The following is a 19,953-nucleotide window of genomic DNA, read 5'->3' as shown; positions in this document are numbered from 1 at the left end:
GATTTTTTTTTCTTTTTAAATCCTGATGTATTCCGGTTTATGTTATAATAGTTCTAGATAATGAGAAACACGATTTTTTTTTCTTTTTAAATCCTGATGTATTCCGGTTTATGTTATAATAGTTCTAGATAATGAGAAACACGATTTTTTTTTCTTTTTAAATCCTGATGTATTCCGGTTTATGTTATAATAGTTCTAGATAATGAGAAACACGATTTTTTTTTCTTTTTAAATCCTGATGTATTCCGGTTTATGTTATAATAGTTCTAGATAATGAGAAACACGATTTTTTTTCTTTTCAAAATCCTGATGTATTCCGGTTTATGTTATAATAGTTCTAGATAATGAGAAACACGATTTTTTTTTCTTTTTAAATCCTGATGTATTCCGGTTTATGTTATAATAGTTCTAGATAATGAGAAACACGATTTTTCTTTTTAAATCCTGATGTATTCCGGTTTATGTTATAATAGTTCTAGATTATGAGAAACACGATTTTTTTTCTTTTTAAATCCTGATGTATTCCGGTTTATGTTATAATAGTTCTAGATAATGAGAAACACGATTTTTTTTCTTTTTAAATCCTGATGTATTCCGGTTTATGTTATAATAGTTCTAGATAATGAGAAACACGATTTTTTTTTTCTTTTTAAATCCTGATGTATTCCGGTTTATGTTAACATATTATTGAGTTATCTCCCTTCTGGAAGGTATCAGGTGTGACGTCATTATTTTCTGTGCGAAATGAACGCCGTTTTCTCTCTCTGAAAAATACGCTCGCAAACACATGACGTCGTAACAGATACACACTCGTAAGGGCAGACGATAGAATGCCTGATTCTGCGTTCCTTTGACAGTTATATAAACGGAATAAACTTAAAAAAAAAGAAAAAAAAAGAGTTAAAACCATAACAAGAAGAATATAATATTATGCACAATAGACTGTGGTTCCAGGGAAGGTCAATCTAAAACGAACACAGTGACCCATCCACGGGTTAATATACTCTTCGGTCGATGAGTATGGCTAGATGCGTTGACAAGGTTACTCAATCGTGGAGTATTAAAATTCAATTATATTAGTCGCTCTGAATAGTTTTAATATGGTATGAGCTGCACTTATTGTGTTCTAGAAGGCATAAACTTCCTAATGAGGTGATGTAAAACAAGAGATCAGAGTAATGACCGGGATTATCATTGTGACATTTAATGCAGTCATTTCAGAATTCTATACAGGTATCTAATCCGCGATGAAGGCATTGACTATACTCAAAGATTCAAACAGGCTATTTTACTGAAAATTCTAATTACGAAAAATATGCCAAAACAACATTTAATTTTCAATGAACGAAAAATTATAGCTCCCAGGCCCAGCGCGTTGATCATGACATCCTTATTCCAAAAACCATGTGACTTATTTTCCATTTGATCGGAAAGCTAAATTGTCACAATCTTGGAACATTTGCATATTTCCTTTACATATCCGGATTTTAAAATATTTAAATGTGGTAACCCACCAATATATCTCTTAACCTCACAGACCAATAACACCGTTGATACAAAAATGCATTTTGCACTCGTTTGTAAACAGGAAATACTAGTGTTTCAAAAGAAAATATTTTAATTATCATACAATTCGCCTTAAAGCTTGTATACAGGGACTTTGCCGTTTTTTTGCATATGTCACAATTAATATAAACGGGTACGTTTTTCACTGCCAGAAATTTCTTTTTGACGTATGTCATAACTTAACATCAGCAAACAATGATGTGACGTCATAGTTCGAAGACGTCGTCACAAAATTGCAGCCTCCGCTAGATTTGTGCAACGAATTCTGACGTTGAGAAGCTTCAAAAGGTAGGTTGTTGTGAAACAATGTTGTTTTAATTTATTTTCATTTCATATGAGATTTTATGAAACTCTTAATGATGTTTTAATTTCATCTCGCTCTCTTTAGATCCTACATTTAAAGCTATCATACATTCATGAGGGTCTATGTATGATTTATACATGTTAAAAACTAGGCTTGGTATTCTCAGACGAAGTTCAAGAGATTCAAAGAACAAATTAAATTATCGGTTACGAAAACTTCTACGTTTCACGCCTCCGAATGATAAATGTGTCTGGGGAGTCGAGAAAACACAATTTTCCGAGAAACCCAACGGTTTAAGTGACAAAAACAACAGTGGCTAATTATGATCCATCAGGAAACTTGTCAAGTAAACACACGGTAAACAAGCCATATAAAGTATATATGGTATTCCTGACCAAGCCTGTAAGGTACGTTACTTCTCTCACCTCGTAAAGTACATTATTGGCTGGAGGCTACTAATATTAATATGTGATAACAGTTTCCTCTATCTATACATGTGTATATACGTCGTCGTAGGTTGAAAACATGTCTGGTAAAGGCCAAAGTATTTCAAGCAGAGGGCACTGACGAAAATGTGTCATCCATCTATCTTTAAAAGTCTTGCATGGGGCTTTTAAGTATTCGATGCAACTTTTCAATAGAATATCGGTTATTGAATTCTGACGCAGAAATACCTTTAACCCAAAGAATGTACTTTTGTTTTAAATAAATACACTGACTAGACGGATTCGAATATTGACCACACACGCGATCTATGGGTTGATCTCGTGCCTCGTGTAATTTGAACTCCAATTGATTATCTTTACATAATAAGGCAATTCAAATAATTAAGTATAAATAATATTTCTCTTTGTAATGTTCTTTATGCATCTGATGTGTTATACCTGGCTAACTACATCACTAACTAACTCTATCACAAATGACAGCTCAAACCGACGCTATCAATCTAAAGTTATCAAATATATGTATGGCGTTGGTAACATCAGTCTTGTTTGATACATGGTAATTAAATCACTTTGTCTTTTTTATCTATGAAAAGTGAACATTTAAAAGAGAATTTAGTTTAGTTTATCTAAACCTGAAGGAATGAAACAAAAGTGTGTGTTGTCAAACTATCCACCGACTTTACAATTTCATAGCCATTATTCCAAAAGTTTCTACAGCTGATATACAAAGTTACATGTATTTTCTTCACTTTGATTGTTTAATTCGTTTTAATTCTTGAGTTAATTTTTTTTTCACTTTTAAATTCATTTTTTCATTCTTTCTTTATTGATTCATTATTTATTTAAATTTCATTTCTTATTCTTTACTTTTAATTTTTTTTCTCTTGATTCATTATTTATTTTAATTTCATTTCTTTTATCTTTTTTTTAAACATCTTATTACAATTACGGCCTTTTCGTTTTTTTGTTTTTTAATATTTAATTATTGCTAACCACATCCAAACTGAATAAAATTAATAACGTTCGTCTTTAATTTCAGGTTCTATAAGGTAGTAAGGAATCAACTTTGAAGACACTCTGCCGTTAGCGAGTTTCCATACTCTGATCATGATAGGCTCCCGGCATGTTCCCATCCCTCAACGCAGCACCTTTCTCTCTCCTATGCCATTGTATTCGCTTTAAAACATTATCTGACGGCATAGCCTTTTGTTAAATGCCAACGTGTTCTCATTAACTAGCACAGTTTAAATCGAAACCAAACCTTTTCGACAATTCAAAACACCAATAATACCCATCAAAGTATCATTAAAAATAACAACGAAAAGATAAGCAAACTTTATAAATTTCATATCCATATTTTGTGGACGCGTTCATGCTTTCTCTTAATAATTTGCCACTATTTCAAATTGGAAAGAACGCATGTTTTTTTTATATATATACAAAGTCGTTTTATAAATGGTTCTTTGCATGCATACATGTATATACATGATCTGCTATAAGCTTACTACAACGTTAATTAACTGCCATATCCTTTCAACGGCCGGCAGGATTCGAACTTGACTCAATTTTGATAGTAGGTTATAACAAATGCCATCTATGAAAGCAGTTTGCATCTAGATTTCGGTTTGATGCCATTTTCACGATGATAACAAACAGTACACACTACAAACAAGCAAAAACAGTCACCGGAAGTCCCCTAAAGGTCACCACGCACGGGTCATGGGAGGCAGAAACCTGCGCGTGGGACTTTTTTTTTTTTTTTTTTTTTTTTGGAAATCGGTGCTATTTTCCCCTTCCTTTTCCCTTTCTCTCTATTTTCTCTTACTTTGATATCTCTTCTATCGTTTAAGACCATCTGCATGTCTGTATCTTGATAATTAAGCTCACAACGACAGGTTTCCGGGCACACACTAAAATCCGGATTTCAGACCTCAATTTTTGACTTATTTGGGCATGTTCAAAGGTGATTTGTGACGTCACTAATGCAATGACCGAATCGATATTGACATGCTATATAGGGATGAACATCTCCTTTTCAAAAAACTAGTATTTAGTTTTCAACGGTCTCAGTGGGGCTCCAGAAGGGTGCATGAAATGGGGCAAATGAATAATTACGCATAAATACGTTACGGCCGTCCGAAGGATATATCATTCATTTGACACGAGTTTGAGGAAGTCATCACGGAGATGCCAGTTTTTCATATGGACGATCTGATCTAAAATGTATGAAGTTCAAAATGAAAGAACGCATGTTTATTCAAACTATGAGAGGAAACAAAGGAAAATTCCTTTAAAGCTAAACGATGAATAATTTCTTTACAAACTACATAATCATAAACGATCAAATTCCTCGGTGTGAAGATATTTTCCAACTAATTATGACTTTCTACGGAGACCAAAATATCACATTAATATGATCATAAAGAAAACACATAATTCTGCAAGAAAGACGTACGCTTCCATTTATAGTGTGGGAACCAGAAATAATGGACGTGACGTATGAATGTCGACCTCCCACAAGAGGATATGTGTAATGCTGGTTTCATTATAGTTGATATACCAAGAAATTTTATCAGATTATGATATCGCCAAGGTTCACTTTGGTAATGCTGCACAAGAATAGTCACTTTCGAGAACAGACTTACAGCACTGCTGACTCAGTAGGGGTTCGTAATCTAAAGCACGGTTTAGATTTTGTGCTTAGCATATCACCTAATCACAAGCTAAGACGGGCCATTCCAAGATTGTATCTCTCTAAATACAACATTAACATGATGAAAACGCAATACAATGAGTATTGTACGCTCTTGGTATATACAGGGAACTGTGTCGGAACAGTGTTACTTGCATAACACTATAAAAGATAATATCGTTAAGCAGGTCACTTTCGCAATTTCGCAGAACTTTGCTAAGATCGCAAAATGTGATCCACAAATTATATTGAAAATTGGTTGGATCACATATACCATTAAAACCATATCGAGTAAATGTAAAACAGCTTAAATTTTGAATTCAGGATTTATACTTTTATGCACATGCTAAATATACAAGCGGACCCAGAGTTGACGATGGATACAGTCCATTTTGGTCACCCTAATGGGATTAATTCATGTACCATGTGATACCCGATAACATTTGTGCGAGACTTATATCTCCAGTGGAGATGGAACGTAACTCTTTATTTGCTTCCCGCTGAAATGACTTAGCGCGAGATATTCTTTTTTGGCGTCATTTTATCACCAATAGAAACAATAGCCCCACACATAAGCTATCGGGTATCACGTGGTACATTGTGTACATGAATAAGTGCCATTGCAGACGCAAGGGAGCGAAAATTTTGTTTTCTTTTAGCTGAATAACCGATTTTTTTATCGGCTATACGGTAGTTGAGAGCCCAAAAGCGTAAGAAGCGATAACAATACTTCTGGTTAGTGTAATCTCTATCAGAACTTGGCTAAACACACGGTTGTTGGCAATAATATTGCAATGTCAAGGCAACGCTACCCTGCCATCATAAGAGTTCTCCTGTGGTCTTATCGTTCTCTTTGACTTTTGTAAACATCGATATCAGGCACGTACAAAGGTAACTTTGTCAAAGCAATAAAGGGCCATAACAATCTGTACAAACTACGGAGGACAATAACACAAGCTGTGATTACAACAGGTCATTTGAGTCTTTGTCTCCAATGAAATAAAATTTCATTCCAGGGTGTCACCGGAGATGTTGCCGGTACCAAGATCAACTGATATACGATATACGTCCATATATGAAAGCTTATAGAAATTGATCGTGATAACTATGGAATTACCAGAGAGAAGATTAGGATGAGTAGAAGGAAAGGGTACTTGATGAAGCATTCTCTTCTTGCAAAGCAACAGGGATTGTTTTGTTGGCTTTGAATTAGAGATTGTTTGTGTTCCTGGCGGCGCAAAAGGTATCTTTTACGGACTGTCCATTACTTCTAATTGAATATCCTGTTCAGCTGGCGGAAAACATCAACAAACAAATCAATACTATCCAGCGATAAAAGAAACACAGCTAAGACTCCAAATGAAAGAATCCCTGTGACTATATATAGGATTGGTATAAATGCCAACTCGGCTCTGCTCTAATTAGGCACCGAAACTTCTTAAGAGTACATTGGAATGGTTTCATTTACACGTGCAGCAAACCAAGAAAAAGAGGAGAATGAATGCATGTATGGTAGGCTGGGGCTTACAATAATCCTTTCTATTATCGTGTATACTATATTTTCTTTAATTTGTAACACTTTCGTAAATGCATTAATTCCCAATTAAGAACATGATATTATATCAACATTTTGTAAATACGTTTTACACAACTATTCATGAAACATTTGAATTCGGGTTCGAGCGTTTGAGCTCTCTAGCGAAATCATGTGAATTCTTGCATCTAAAAGTAGTTTGTAGCATCTAATGAAGATTTTCTTTAGGGAGAGAACTCATATAGGCTATGCCTGTCGTTCAATCCTTTTTCAAATAAAATTTGTTGAAATTGAAATTGAATGAAGAATGTAACCTTAACAAAGAACATTAAAATTAGCTCTATTCAATAGTATCCCCTCTGTTGGTTAACACACTACGTACGTGTATATATATAATCATAATTTTGTCTATGCCCACAGCAACACTACGATTTTAGGCTCAGGAGATACTAATCTACCTATCAGTGTCAATATGATATGAAACATTATGAATGATATTCACATTCTTCAACAGATAAAGATATGCTGATGTTATTTTTTAAATCAAATATGATGGGGATTAAATTACTTCGTGTTTAAATGCTTAACTAAATCACTATCCGATATGTAGGAATATTGTTTCCATCCTGAATGTGCATAATGTTGGATTGTAGCGCCTGCATGTCTATTGGCCAACAGGAATGAGCTAATATCAGTGTGTTTTCCTCTTGTTACTGGAAAACACTATGATGTTTTTGGTACTTACAAAGGCTGTTCAGAGATAATTCTTAACGTCAATTGCTTGCATCACGTTTTTATTTCTTCCTGTGAAAGACTAACTTGACTGGAATCTATTGTATGATGTTTTGGTACTTACAAAGGCTGCCTAAAGAGAGTTGTTGACCTCAAATGTTTGCATCACGTTTTTATTTCTCTAGTGAAAGACCAACTGACTGGAATGTACTGTATGATATTCTTGGTACTTTCAAAGGCTGACTGGAGAGAGACATGTTAAAATCACGATTGCTTGCATCACGTTTTTATTTCTTCTTGTGAAAGACCAACCTAACTGGAAAAATTATATGATATTTTTGGAACTTACAAAGCCTGCCCAGAGAGACATGTTAACGTCACAATTGCTTGCATCACGTTTTTATTTCTTGTTGTGAAAGACAAACCTGGCTGGAATATATTTTATGATGTTTTTGGTACTTACAAAAGCTGCCCAGAGAGGCTTATGCACGTCCATTGCTCGCATCATGGCCAGGCAAACTTCTGCTAGTTCATCCATGCCCCTGGTTTCTACACACTTCCTGTCCACGCTGACGTCAGCATACAGGCTGTAGGCTAGGTGGTATCCGTCAATTCTGTACCAACATATCAACATTAGAATTTTTTGCCATTCTTATATCAGTCATAAGATGAAGCTACTTAATTAGTATATGGTATTGTCCAACACTTTGAAATCTTTTGTGTTTTCTAATATAACAAAGTATATCGTGTTGAAAATTCAAATCCATTCAACTGCAAGTTCTTAGTTAGGTTTTTGGGCAAAGTATTATTTTTATGTATGTTTGGATTTGGAAAGTTCCCAAACATGATTGCCTAACGTAACATTAAACAGACCCATACAAAGAAATATTGACTGTCATTCTCATCATTGAGAAAGTACATGATATGTTGATTTTTATTTCATGAACATTTTAACAGCTTAATTAATAAGTATTTAGTAAATGAAATGTTCATAAAATGAAAAAGATATGCAGTGGACCCACGATAATACAGACGCTGACAGTCCGGAAAACGCACAATCCAAATGCAAATATCAGAGAATGAATTTGATTATTGATTTAGTAAATGAAATCACGAGTACGTCAAATTTACAATTTGGTTTGGTTCTGTTTGGAATTGGAATCCATTAAAGTATTCCCCATTAAAGTATTCAGATTGCTGAATGTCCATTGTAGTCCATCAATACTTATATAATTAATGAACAAGCAATTGAAGAGGAAAGTAGGCTCATCTAGACAAATGTGGACATTCACAAGAAAGGTCTACTTTAAACTAAATACAGATAAAACCTATCATTAATTCATTTTTTCCAGAAAACGCCAGTAATATCTTTGCTATTTAAGATTTATTGTTGTCTGTCTGTAAGGCGCCCTGCCATATATATCAATATCAGACAAAGAGCTTTCTGGGGGACCAATATTGTATGGGTACAATTCCATTAGCCCAGATAACTAATGGTTAGAGGTTATAGAAAACAGAAACCCCATAATGATGACATGTTGACAGCTTAAATCCCTTACATATAGATAAAGAAGAGCTACAAGGAAAACGCACAGATCAGCATCACCTGGGTTCCGTAAGTTTATGGATTGTTTTGTCCGTACGAACTGTCTACTTATCTGGCAGTGATTTTAGACCGCTGTGTCTATAGATCGCACAGGCTGAGATAATAGAAGGTTATACAGAAGTCAACAACGGAATCGTGGCTCCTAAAGGTTTTATAACATATCGGTACTTTCTTAAATAGTTTAATCATTGCTCTTAAGCTCAGGTTTTTATTTAACTGTATAACATGCAATATTCATGAATACTTTCTTTCGCATTATTTCTCGCTCCTAAAGGTTAAGGATTTAAGTGTGGTTACTTACATTCATGTAGATAGGAATATTAAAAACATTATTAAAATTTGGAATATGGCTTGGTTATTTTTGTCTCTACTATATTTTATATATGTCTGATAACTAAGTGGTATTAAATCTAGTATATAACTGAGAAAGTACTATGCCTTGCTTCTTAGGTTAAGTTTTTATTCAAGCATTGATGTTTATTTTTTAACTTCACCGGGGTATGAAAGAAATTTGTTTGGAAACTGTGTGAATCTGCGTTGCTTATAATTAATATTTCAGACAATTTGACACACAAAATATATATCTTTAAACGTACGATTCCATTGATTTTCCAATGAATTGTTTTATTTTGCAACGTTGTCATCTCTTATGTGATGTCATGATAACGTCGGGGTTTCGTGCCATTCTCTGAATTTTTTCTTCATAGTATATAAAGTATTTCGTTGGTAAAAATACATGTATTCCTGGTTGGCTTATAAGAGAGCAATTTCAACAACCTAAAACAACAATTTGTTGATTCGGATAACTTTTTTGAAATGTGTTAATTGAAATGTTCCCTATTGCAAACAGGAAGTCATTAAACTTATTTCTGTAGGCATACCTCATTTTTATCTCAATTCTGACTGACGCAATATGTTTTTAATTTGTCCTTCGATTCACCTTTCTGTGAAATACATTAAGGAAATGCGTAGACACTTCATTTGATGGACTCTATTTCACTACAGATCTATTAAAAGCTGTGTGCAAATCAACAAGGTATTTAATATTTATTTTCTGTGTTTTATCACGGAAAACTACACTCTGATCTAGTGGTCCATTACAAACATTCATCCCTGAAATTGCATAATGGACTGGTCCAGTCTTTCATTTAGAATACTTCAAATTGATCTTTAGGGATTAATGAGAGAATAACATCAAGAAATACCACTTCCCAAAGGTATGAAACTATCAATAGCAGGAAATAACACCTCCCAAAGGTATGAAACTATCAGTAGATTTGTCCGGAAACACATTGATTATTACCGCCAATCCAATTGAATTTTTTTCTACGTGTAATATCAGATCGCCGCACAAACAATGCTGATGTTTGTACATGATTACTGTGTATGTCAATATCAATGTCTAAAATTTAGGTCTCTTACTTTATCAGACCCTTTTCTAAAATACATAACACATGGAAATTCTATTAGGCCTATATAACCATTTAATGTCACATGCAATTCCGTTCTGCCAACGGAATATTTGATGTCACAGGCAATCACATTGGTCCTGCGGAATATCTGATGTTGCCACAAACATGGCAATATCTCAAGGACAATATTGTGAGCTCGTGATTACCACTACAAATCTGGGATTGCCCCATGCACAACTGATATGAATAGCGTACAGCAAGGCATGGTCAACGACAAGGGAAAGAGTAATTCAGAATAATGTATGTTACCTCATTCTTTCCCGTCATTTAATTTATATCAACTTCTATAGCATTCAAAGTCAAGTTTATAACAAGTGCTGATTGTACTGTGTTACATATGTTTCCCCAAACGACCGCACAGTCGTAGTAATGTGTTCAGTATCCCTCGTAACAGAACAATATCGCGTGCTCTTGATTTTCATTAAACATCTGGGACTACCATGGGCAACTGATATGAATAGTAATGTTTATATTATATGGTTTGCTGCATTTACTGAATTTCTCATTTTGTAATAATGACGTGAAAATTGTGAGTCAGACCAACAATACAGCAATGTATGCATGGTATGGCCACCAGCAAGGGAATTTGAAACGGTAAACACACTTAGTCTAACCTGCCTTAGTTACCACCTCTGTATAAAGACCAACTGCTTCATAAGACCACTCGTGGCCCCAAATGGTCAATTTCAACAGATTTTGCCCTGTGAGTAAATATCATTTGTTGTTCTTGGTCCCTTTGGTGGTTTTTATAGACAGCCTTTACTACATCATTGGTTCCTTTCGTTGATTTACACAAATGAAACACGTCTACACAGGCAAAAAGAACAGACTATTTACTGACTTTTACATAGCCTGCATACAACAAATCCCTGTCACTGAATGTAAGTATATACAAATGGGCCGTATCTCGAGTAAGAACCTCCTATATGGAACACATGCCATGGAAATATTTCCCATTACGTGTTGTCTAGGTTCTGGCACATGTCTCTGTGTGGCTGCCAGATCTAGATGTAAGTGACATGCACCAAAATACCGTGTTTCTGGTTCCTTTCTAAAGAGAGAAAAGGCCAACTACATGAACTCACAAATGAAATATGCCTGGACAGCGATGGCCTACTGATTATATAATTACCACAAGACCTCAGCTACTCGGTTGTGAGCTTGAATCCCCTGACGTTGGGCAGTTGTCATATGCATGTACCAAGCTTTAAGGTATACATATATAGTTTTCGCACTGACCCAAGGTTGCTCATTACGCGTTATCGTCAGTTTATGTAAAGTATACATGCCACGAAAATGCTTCACGTTACATGTTTGTCTGGCACATGTATTTTGTAGATGACAAATCTAGATGTACATGTACCATATTTAATCTAGTAGTAACTCTTGATGTACAGTGGATGCCATGAAATTTTGGATGTCTTTACCGGAATACACAAAAAGTCAAAATCATCACTCATTATTACTTCATATATTAGCACAGTCAAATCTGTCTATAAAGACCGCCCATGGGACAAAGGGGTCCTTATGGCCAAGTGGTCTTTATACATATAGATCACGTTGTGTGAAAATTAGCCATTTGGGAAATTACGAAAGTGGTCTGAAAGTGGTCTTATTAATTTAGAAGGTAGTCTTTTACCGAGGTGATGGCTAAGGCAAGTTAGAATGATTCTGCAAGATTGTGAACATTCATAATAGTTGGATAATTCCACTTCATTGTTAGTCATGTAATCGACTCCTGGGTGACTGCCAGGGTTTGAATTTTACTCATTTAAATTCTACACTTCATGTTGATGCTGTACCCCATACCAAGTTGCTGATTGAATTGAACACAGGCTGGCTTCAGAATTGATTCAATGATAAATCATTTCTATGAATCATCCATTCTTTCGATGAAAACCTGTGCATTTTGTGCCATGATGATGTAATATTTCATTCTATAATAATGTTTACGCCTGCCGACTTCCTGATAAGCCCCTCATCATCCATCATTGTAACAGAAGAAATGGACCAAGACTAATGGACCTAAGCCTTATCACCCACAAGCCTTCCCGGAGTGACCTTGACATTTCTTGGCAGTCTGTCAGAAGGCCCTCATTCATGCATTATGAATAACAAGCACATGTGTTCAGGCTGTTGAATAGCAGCACATCACAAGACATACCACAAACAAAATGTTTTGCACACTCCAAACTGACATTTTTTACAACTACCTTAATATCTTGATATATGTAATTTGTCTCCTGGTGGTAATGTAAGTTAAGAAACGACCACTTCAGCCCACAAGAGAAGAGACTTAACACAGCCTACACACAAGACAAGGGAGCAGAGTAATTATAGATATGGTACCGCCAGGTGCTTCTGTAACGTTAACTCCAGTTCACTTGACATAAAATATATATAACAAGTAATGGAAAAAAGAAACACGTTTTTCTGGAAATTAAATTCTAATATTTTAAGCTATTTCAAGAACAGGATGCTGTTAGGGCCGGCCTAATTTGTCAAAGTCACAATTCATACTTAATCTGTTATATTTTCCCCTAGAATATGAACCTTACCAGCATTTGGTGTAAATCTATGCAGTACTTTATGACAAGTAGCAATTTAACTGACTTGCCTCAATTTTCTCTATTAGGTCCAGATCCAAGCCACCCTGAAGGGTCAAATGAAGAGTCACCATTATAGAAAATCTGTTCCCTCCTCCCCTCCCATAATGATCTTTCCAACCAAACTTGGTGTAAATTCATCCCATACTTTTGATAAGCAGTGATCTAAAAGAAATGTTGATGATAGGGTACATACCGTATATCATGTTTATCAAGACCCAGATAGCTTTCATTGCTTTCACTCATTTACCCCTGAAATTTCATAATGGACAGTTCTAGTCCTTGATTTAGAAGAGTCTAAATGTGTCTTCAGGGGTGAATAGATTGATATCCTTTCTCATTTTTATGTTTTCAGCGATATTATCTTATTATTGAAAACATGTTATGTATCATATATACAATTCATGTTAATGACTTGAAGGTAAGGTTTGAGTTTCCTGGTGACGTTGTATTCTGTTGATGTACTTTAGCTTTAAAAACATTAAGCTGCATATATCAAGTTACATATATATCAGATTTCCACGTCACATTATATATACAACTAGAACACTGACCTCCCTAGTCCCTACACTAACAGAACCTACATATTTACTCTCAAATGAATACAACTAGATATAAATAACTCTAACATTCATTCACTGAAAGGACCTAGATATTTTCAAATCACAACCCAATTACGCAATTTGGGTTTAAAGGATCTGTATTTTAATCAGATTGACCATATATTTACATATACAGGTGCAAAATCTGTTTATCTGACAAAGTATACGTACACCTGAGGCTGTAATTACATGACTATCCATGCAATACAGCCTTTTGACGTCAGAGTGTCAACAAAATCACTTTTTTCTCTGTGAAGTTTTAACATTTATTTTTTCAGCAACTGAGCTGGGTTTACTACAAAAAGATGCAAACAGGATTTAATTTGTGTTGAATTTATCATGCAAATTTTATGTATGGAGAGCTGAATTGCAGTCAATTTTTTTTCTAACATTTTGTGGGTCTTGGGTAGAATATTCCTATCGATCCTTCACAGTGATTTACAGGACTCATCTAGATGAGTCCTGGACTCATGATTTTCCTGTGGGACTCACCAAAAGATTGAGAACTCTCTTTATTTTTTTGTATTGGGACTCATCAAAATTTGATAATTAGTCTTCTGGACTTGCCTTAATATAATCCTATGTAAATTGCTGCCTTCATATATCCACATATAAAAAGAGTCTTGTATAACCTTCATACGTTGAATGAGCCTATATATACATGTACATGTACTCTCAAATCACTACGACTAGATCAGCAATTTAGGTTTATCATATATAGACATTTTTAGCCTTCATACACCAAAAGAAAAAATCTACACTCATTTTTAACCAGATTACACAATTTGGGTTTATACCATATATCATAGATAGATAATTCTAATATTCATACATCATAGATTTGTAATATATACTCTCAAATGACTACATCATTACACAATGTCTGTTTACCAAGACACACATATTACAATCCTCAGGTACAGAACCAGATTACACAATTCATGCCATTTCATAATAACCTACAAAATATACAAGCTCCTCTCTTTTCATAACAGTAGAAACTGTACACTGTATTATCTGAGACAAAAAATTGTACATAAACACTACAGCAGACACTGGCTATGCATTAACTGTTGGGCAGGTGTGATATGAGGCTTATATAAATGCTAATTGATTGGTATGTCATCATCGACTACATTCTCTCGTTAATACCAAGCTCATGTAAACAGCTGTGCGACTCTGTTTACACCATCCCTAGATGATTCCTCTAAGCTGATTTGGTCACTCACTACAGCAGTCCTTTAATATTGGAAAACTGTCATCGTCAAATGAAGCTATTTGATATAGGAGCACACTATAATGAACTACAACTGAGCTGGGTCAGTCAGAACACATTAATAAATATAAGCAAACTTAAAATTGAACATTTCATAATAGAATTTCGGGGGTGAATGAGTTTTTTAGGCTAAAGATGGAGAACGCATGTATTGATCATTGCAGAAATACTAATTTACAGCTTACCGGAATGCCTGCAGGGCTCAGTTTCATGAAAATTTCTGAACTTTAAGGAATCCCTTAATTCAAATTTCCCATAGGAAAGCATTACAGATTTTAAGGAAGGTTCCCTGACCTAAGTTTTTTCCTCAACTTTTGTAATGCTTTAAATTTTCCATGGGTATTTTTAATTTACCCAGTAAGGAATTCCTTAAAGTTAAGGGATGTTCATGAAAGTAGGCCCAAGGACACCAGACTAGCAAGGATATCTTAGGTATAAAAGTACAATGAAAAATTATAACACGTTAATGTATTAAATATGCATATATAGTAAAGATTAATACTTCCATTTCTTGTACCTCATGGCTTGGACATAATAAATATATATACATGTATTGACAATTTTAGAGAGAAGCAGCCATCTAGCATTGGACTGTGAAGAAAGGACAGCAAGTTTCAGCAATAACTGTCTAGATACGAAAGAACATGGAAAAGGCAATTCAGTAAATGAATTGAAGACTCAGGTTTGACATTGTGGAAATCTATAAGAGTGAGCAGTGCAGGCTTAGCTAGGCCTAAAGATGCCCTATATAGCTATATCTAATGTAGTTGAAAACCAAGAAGTTTTGCAGACAACACTGGCTAATATGTTTAACTCCAAGGCCATCTAGCTGGAAGGCATTACTGAAAGTGTACCACAATACATATAAACATGCATGCTTTCAGACGATCATGATGAAATGGCTGCATTTTCATCTCAATAACTATCTATTTGGATTCATTTAATGCTCTGTCTCAATCATGAAATGAATTTTAGAGTCTATTTTTGTATAAGAGACAAACAGTGGGAGATATCTTCTATCTGAATTCTTCATGACGTCAAATAAAATAGGATAGGGGAACACATTTTTAGTGTTCTATTTACAGCTGCTTTTATCAAACTGGCAGAGCTCCAAACAATTTCACAACAATAAGATTAATCTTTCAGAGATGGAGGCTGACATCAGATGTTCAGAGATCCTACACAGATCAAGGATTTATACCGCTGGTAACATCACCATGCTTTTCCATCAGGGGTCCTCTGCCTTCGCAGTCACCCAGTTCAACGCCAGTCCGACAATCAATCGGAATCAAATCTATCGTTTGATTTCAACTCAACTGATAGCAGATTGGAAATCATTCGAGTGTAATGCAATAGCAGGAAGAAGATTAGGTGGTGATTTTTGTTTGTGATGAATTGCTCGGTTGGCTGAGGAAGCTGATGTAAAAGTGATGACTTCATTTTGATTTATAATGTGTGGACCGTTATGGAATATTGATTAATACTGTTTGACAGAAATATTCCAATTGAAAGCACTACACATAGGTATATGATTATAAAATGTGGTTCCATATATAGTCATCCATAAAAGTTATCAGTTTTCTGATAGAACAAGATTTTTTTGGCTGCAATATTCTGATTTAATATCAAAACCATTCCATGTGAAGAGATTTCAAGAGATTGCAAAATTAAACGTGGGATTGAATATTTAATATCAGACGTTAACCTCGCTGATACATCATGTTACAATCTTATATATATAGCACTACTCCTTCTTTTGGTATAAGCAGTTCACATTACCGTTATATTAACCTGGACACTGTAAATCAATTAAATGTTATCACTTGCTTTCACATTAAATCTGCTTCATCTATAACTGGCATTACTTAACTATATTTTGATAAATATGTTTTTCATTTTGAAAAATTTGTTTTTCATTTTGATAAATATGGTTTTTCATTTTGATAAATATGTTTTTCAAATACCATATTCAACCCAATAAGTGTACAAGACACTTTAAAAATGTATAAATGAAAAAACGCTAAATAGGACGTAATTTTAACTTAAAAAAAAAAAGAAAAAGAAAAAAACCACCATTAATCATGACCAATTGGCAGAAGAAGCTGCGACTTTTTTACCTTTAAATTTGGCGGGAGACTTAATATACTATTATGGTACACAGTTTCATATTTTCAATTGGCAATTTATCTGAAAAAGTAAATCAGAGGCCTTCAAAAAGGGGGAGGAACACTTACTGTAAACGTACTTAGTTTAGAGCAGGCAGATTTAAGAGCAAAACACATAAAAAATGTGATTTATGTTTTATTTTAGTGCAATTTAGTGGTTCAATATTGGAAATAATCTTTTAAAAAGGGGGAGGTCAACACTTACTGTAAACGTACTTAGTTTAGAGCAGTCAGATTTAAGAGCAAAACACACAAAAAATGTTATTTATGTTTTATTTTAGTGCAATTTAGTGGTTCAATATTGGAAATAATCTTTTACAAAATTTAGCTATTTACATATAATAGTGCTTCAGTGACCGGGCAAATACCACTAAAATAAATATATTTACAGTATTAAGGGATATGCCTTCAACTTAACTTGAACTTAGGACCTTTGACTTTAGTGGGATTCTCTACTGTTTATGCTAAAGAGAAATTTGCTCTAGCCCAGGGGTATATTCTCCAGCGGAGAAGTGTATTCTGTTTAGTATTCACTACAGTTACAAAGCTATTGACAGCTGTCTTACTCTCTTCCTGGCACCTCCATGAGTTGTTTACATCAGAAAGCCCTATATCCTAGGTTCTCAACTATATGTTCCAGATCGTGATAACTTCACACCTGTATATGAAATAACAGACCATCTATTAAGCTAGGCTAGGCTTCTGAAAAGATTTACTGGACTCAAATACATGAACACATGATTTTGCTATGGGACTGGCCAAAATTTTGAAAACTCTATATTTCTTTGTACTAATTGGGACTCATCAAAATTTGAAAATTAGTATTCTGGACTCGCTATAAAAAAATCCCACATAAATTTCTGCTTCTGGTTTTCCAACCTTGAATACCTGAATTATGCAAATATGTCTTTTTATTACAGAAAAATGAGTACACAACTACACTCAGAGTAGATAGTACCCACATATAGAGGCTTACAAAAATAGTATGACGTTGTATTCAGTATACTACAACACCACTATACACAGCTACTAATATTCAAAGGCTTAGATGAAATTCCTTATCATCATAAATACATGAACTTAATTTGCCGGCTTATCTTTCTATAATATTACGGCTTATCTTTCTATAATATTACGGTACAGTACTAGAGTTCAGCTGAAGGTAGATCCTAATGTTTTATTTATATATCTGTTTTTAATCTGTTTTTAACAGGCTTCGTTCAAAGACCCACTATACATAAGCCCAATTTTCAAGGGAGAAGTCTCATCCTTAATAATGCTGATATATATGCGCTATATATATAAACTGAGTGAAATGTACCTGGTATTGTATTTAATAAACACTTAAGGCTGGATTATCACTCAAAATCTTACAGCAGGTTGAAATTGTAAATATATATTGGGCCTTCCAATAAGTAATCGACATACTGTAATGTACTTTTCTTAGCCGTAGCAAATTTAGTCAAATTTTAGCGCAAATACGGATCGAAAACTGTAAATTATGATTGATTGGCATGAATATAAATCCGCCCCATTCAGTATTTCAATACTCAAAATACCCTTTTACAAAATTTAGGAATGTACATTAACTTGTGCATCAAATTAAAGACAGCGTTGAAGGTGCTCAATTAAAACTATCACTATATTAAGTATAATATATTTACAGAATTTAATATCGTATTTGAACCCATAAGCACCCATGTCCCTATACATTGTAAGAGCCCCTCTCCATTTTAATTGAGGCCTCCATTTCAATTGCCCTTGCTTAATAACTAAAGATCAAAATTGTATAGGTATGCAAGAATTTTGTCTTATTAAGCCCCTTTTCATTTTAGCAATTTTTTTTAAGTGTCCTGGATGCTTATTGGGTCAAATATGGTACGTATAATAATATGTATAATGACTTTAATACAGTATTATGGAGGTTTTTTTACTTAACTATATGTATAGTAAACTTCCACACAAACCTATTAATTGATATATGAGAGCTGCATATATACCTCACCTTGTAGCGAAGGTTAAGTATATACTTTGATCTATAAATGTTACCTTATAAATATGTTTTTAATAAATGAGGGTTACTTCGTGCAAATTATAATTGAAATTTGTGCTGAGATATTCTAATGGTACATTCATGCAAATTATGATAATTATGTAAAATAGATCAGATCAGATATCCCCGCCCTCTTAATTTTAATCACTGTTAATAATGATATCTGGAGAAACTGAAGAAAGTGATCAGAATTATATAACACCAAGAAAATTTGAAACAATTTCTTAAAATATCAAAGTTAAGAATTGACAAATTGCCTGGGGCAGTATGTACATATATATGATCCCATGTAAAAGACTCACAAGTTCATGTAATATGGGAATATACTGATGTTAGAGTCATCAAATGTAAAACGTTGTTGAAACCATGGGATAAGGATGTTTATAATACAACTTCTCATGTTCTCCAGAGAAGGGGAGGGGCACTTATAGGGGGAGAGGCACTAATTACGTCAAATACGGTAGCAGGAATGCGAGAGATCCTACAACATAGGGGAGGAATCCTTCTTCTAGTGTTTAAAAATGGTCATTTTAGAATGTTTTAGATCACATCTGACATGATTTGTTTCTCCCAAACATGGATCAATCAGAGAGAATCCCCTGATCAGAGGAAGAATCACATCCCTTATATAGCCCTCCTCTGTTTTCATGATCACACATTGATTTTTACCAATTCAACATTGGAACAAACGTTGCAGCTTATAAAATACAAAATGCAAAATCACGGACGGTTTGATTGACAGCTGGTGATCCAACAATTAATATGCCATAACAGCAACCACGTGAATAAATTCCTCAATCTGATAATGATAGGAAAGCTTTTAGTCACAAATTACCAGGGGGAAATAAACACCTATTTTAGTACTTAATGTGCTGTGAAAATAGACCGAGACCAAATAA

General features: G+C 34.3%; 1 protein-coding gene across 1 annotated transcript in view; it reads right to left on the bottom strand.

The window, feature by feature from the left end:
* Window positions 1-19,953, bottom strand: part of LOC138308888 (uncharacterized) — a 49,687-nt gene that overhangs the window by 10,787 nt on the left and 18,947 nt on the right. Inside the window, exon 3 of the mRNA XM_069249933.1 lies at window positions 7,738-7,888. Within this exon, the coding sequence (XP_069106034.1) occupies window positions 7,738-7,888 (151 nt within the window). The remainder of the gene's footprint in view (window positions 1-7,737; window positions 7,889-19,953) is intronic.

This window comes from Argopecten irradians, chromosome 15 (genome assembly GCF_041381155.1).
Source record: "Argopecten irradians isolate NY chromosome 15, Ai_NY, whole genome shotgun sequence".
Lineage (NCBI taxonomy): Eukaryota > Metazoa > Mollusca > Bivalvia > Pectinida > Pectinidae > Argopecten > Argopecten irradians.
Note: the sequence above shows the minus strand (reverse complement) of the source record. Positions and strands in the feature narration are given on the sequence as shown.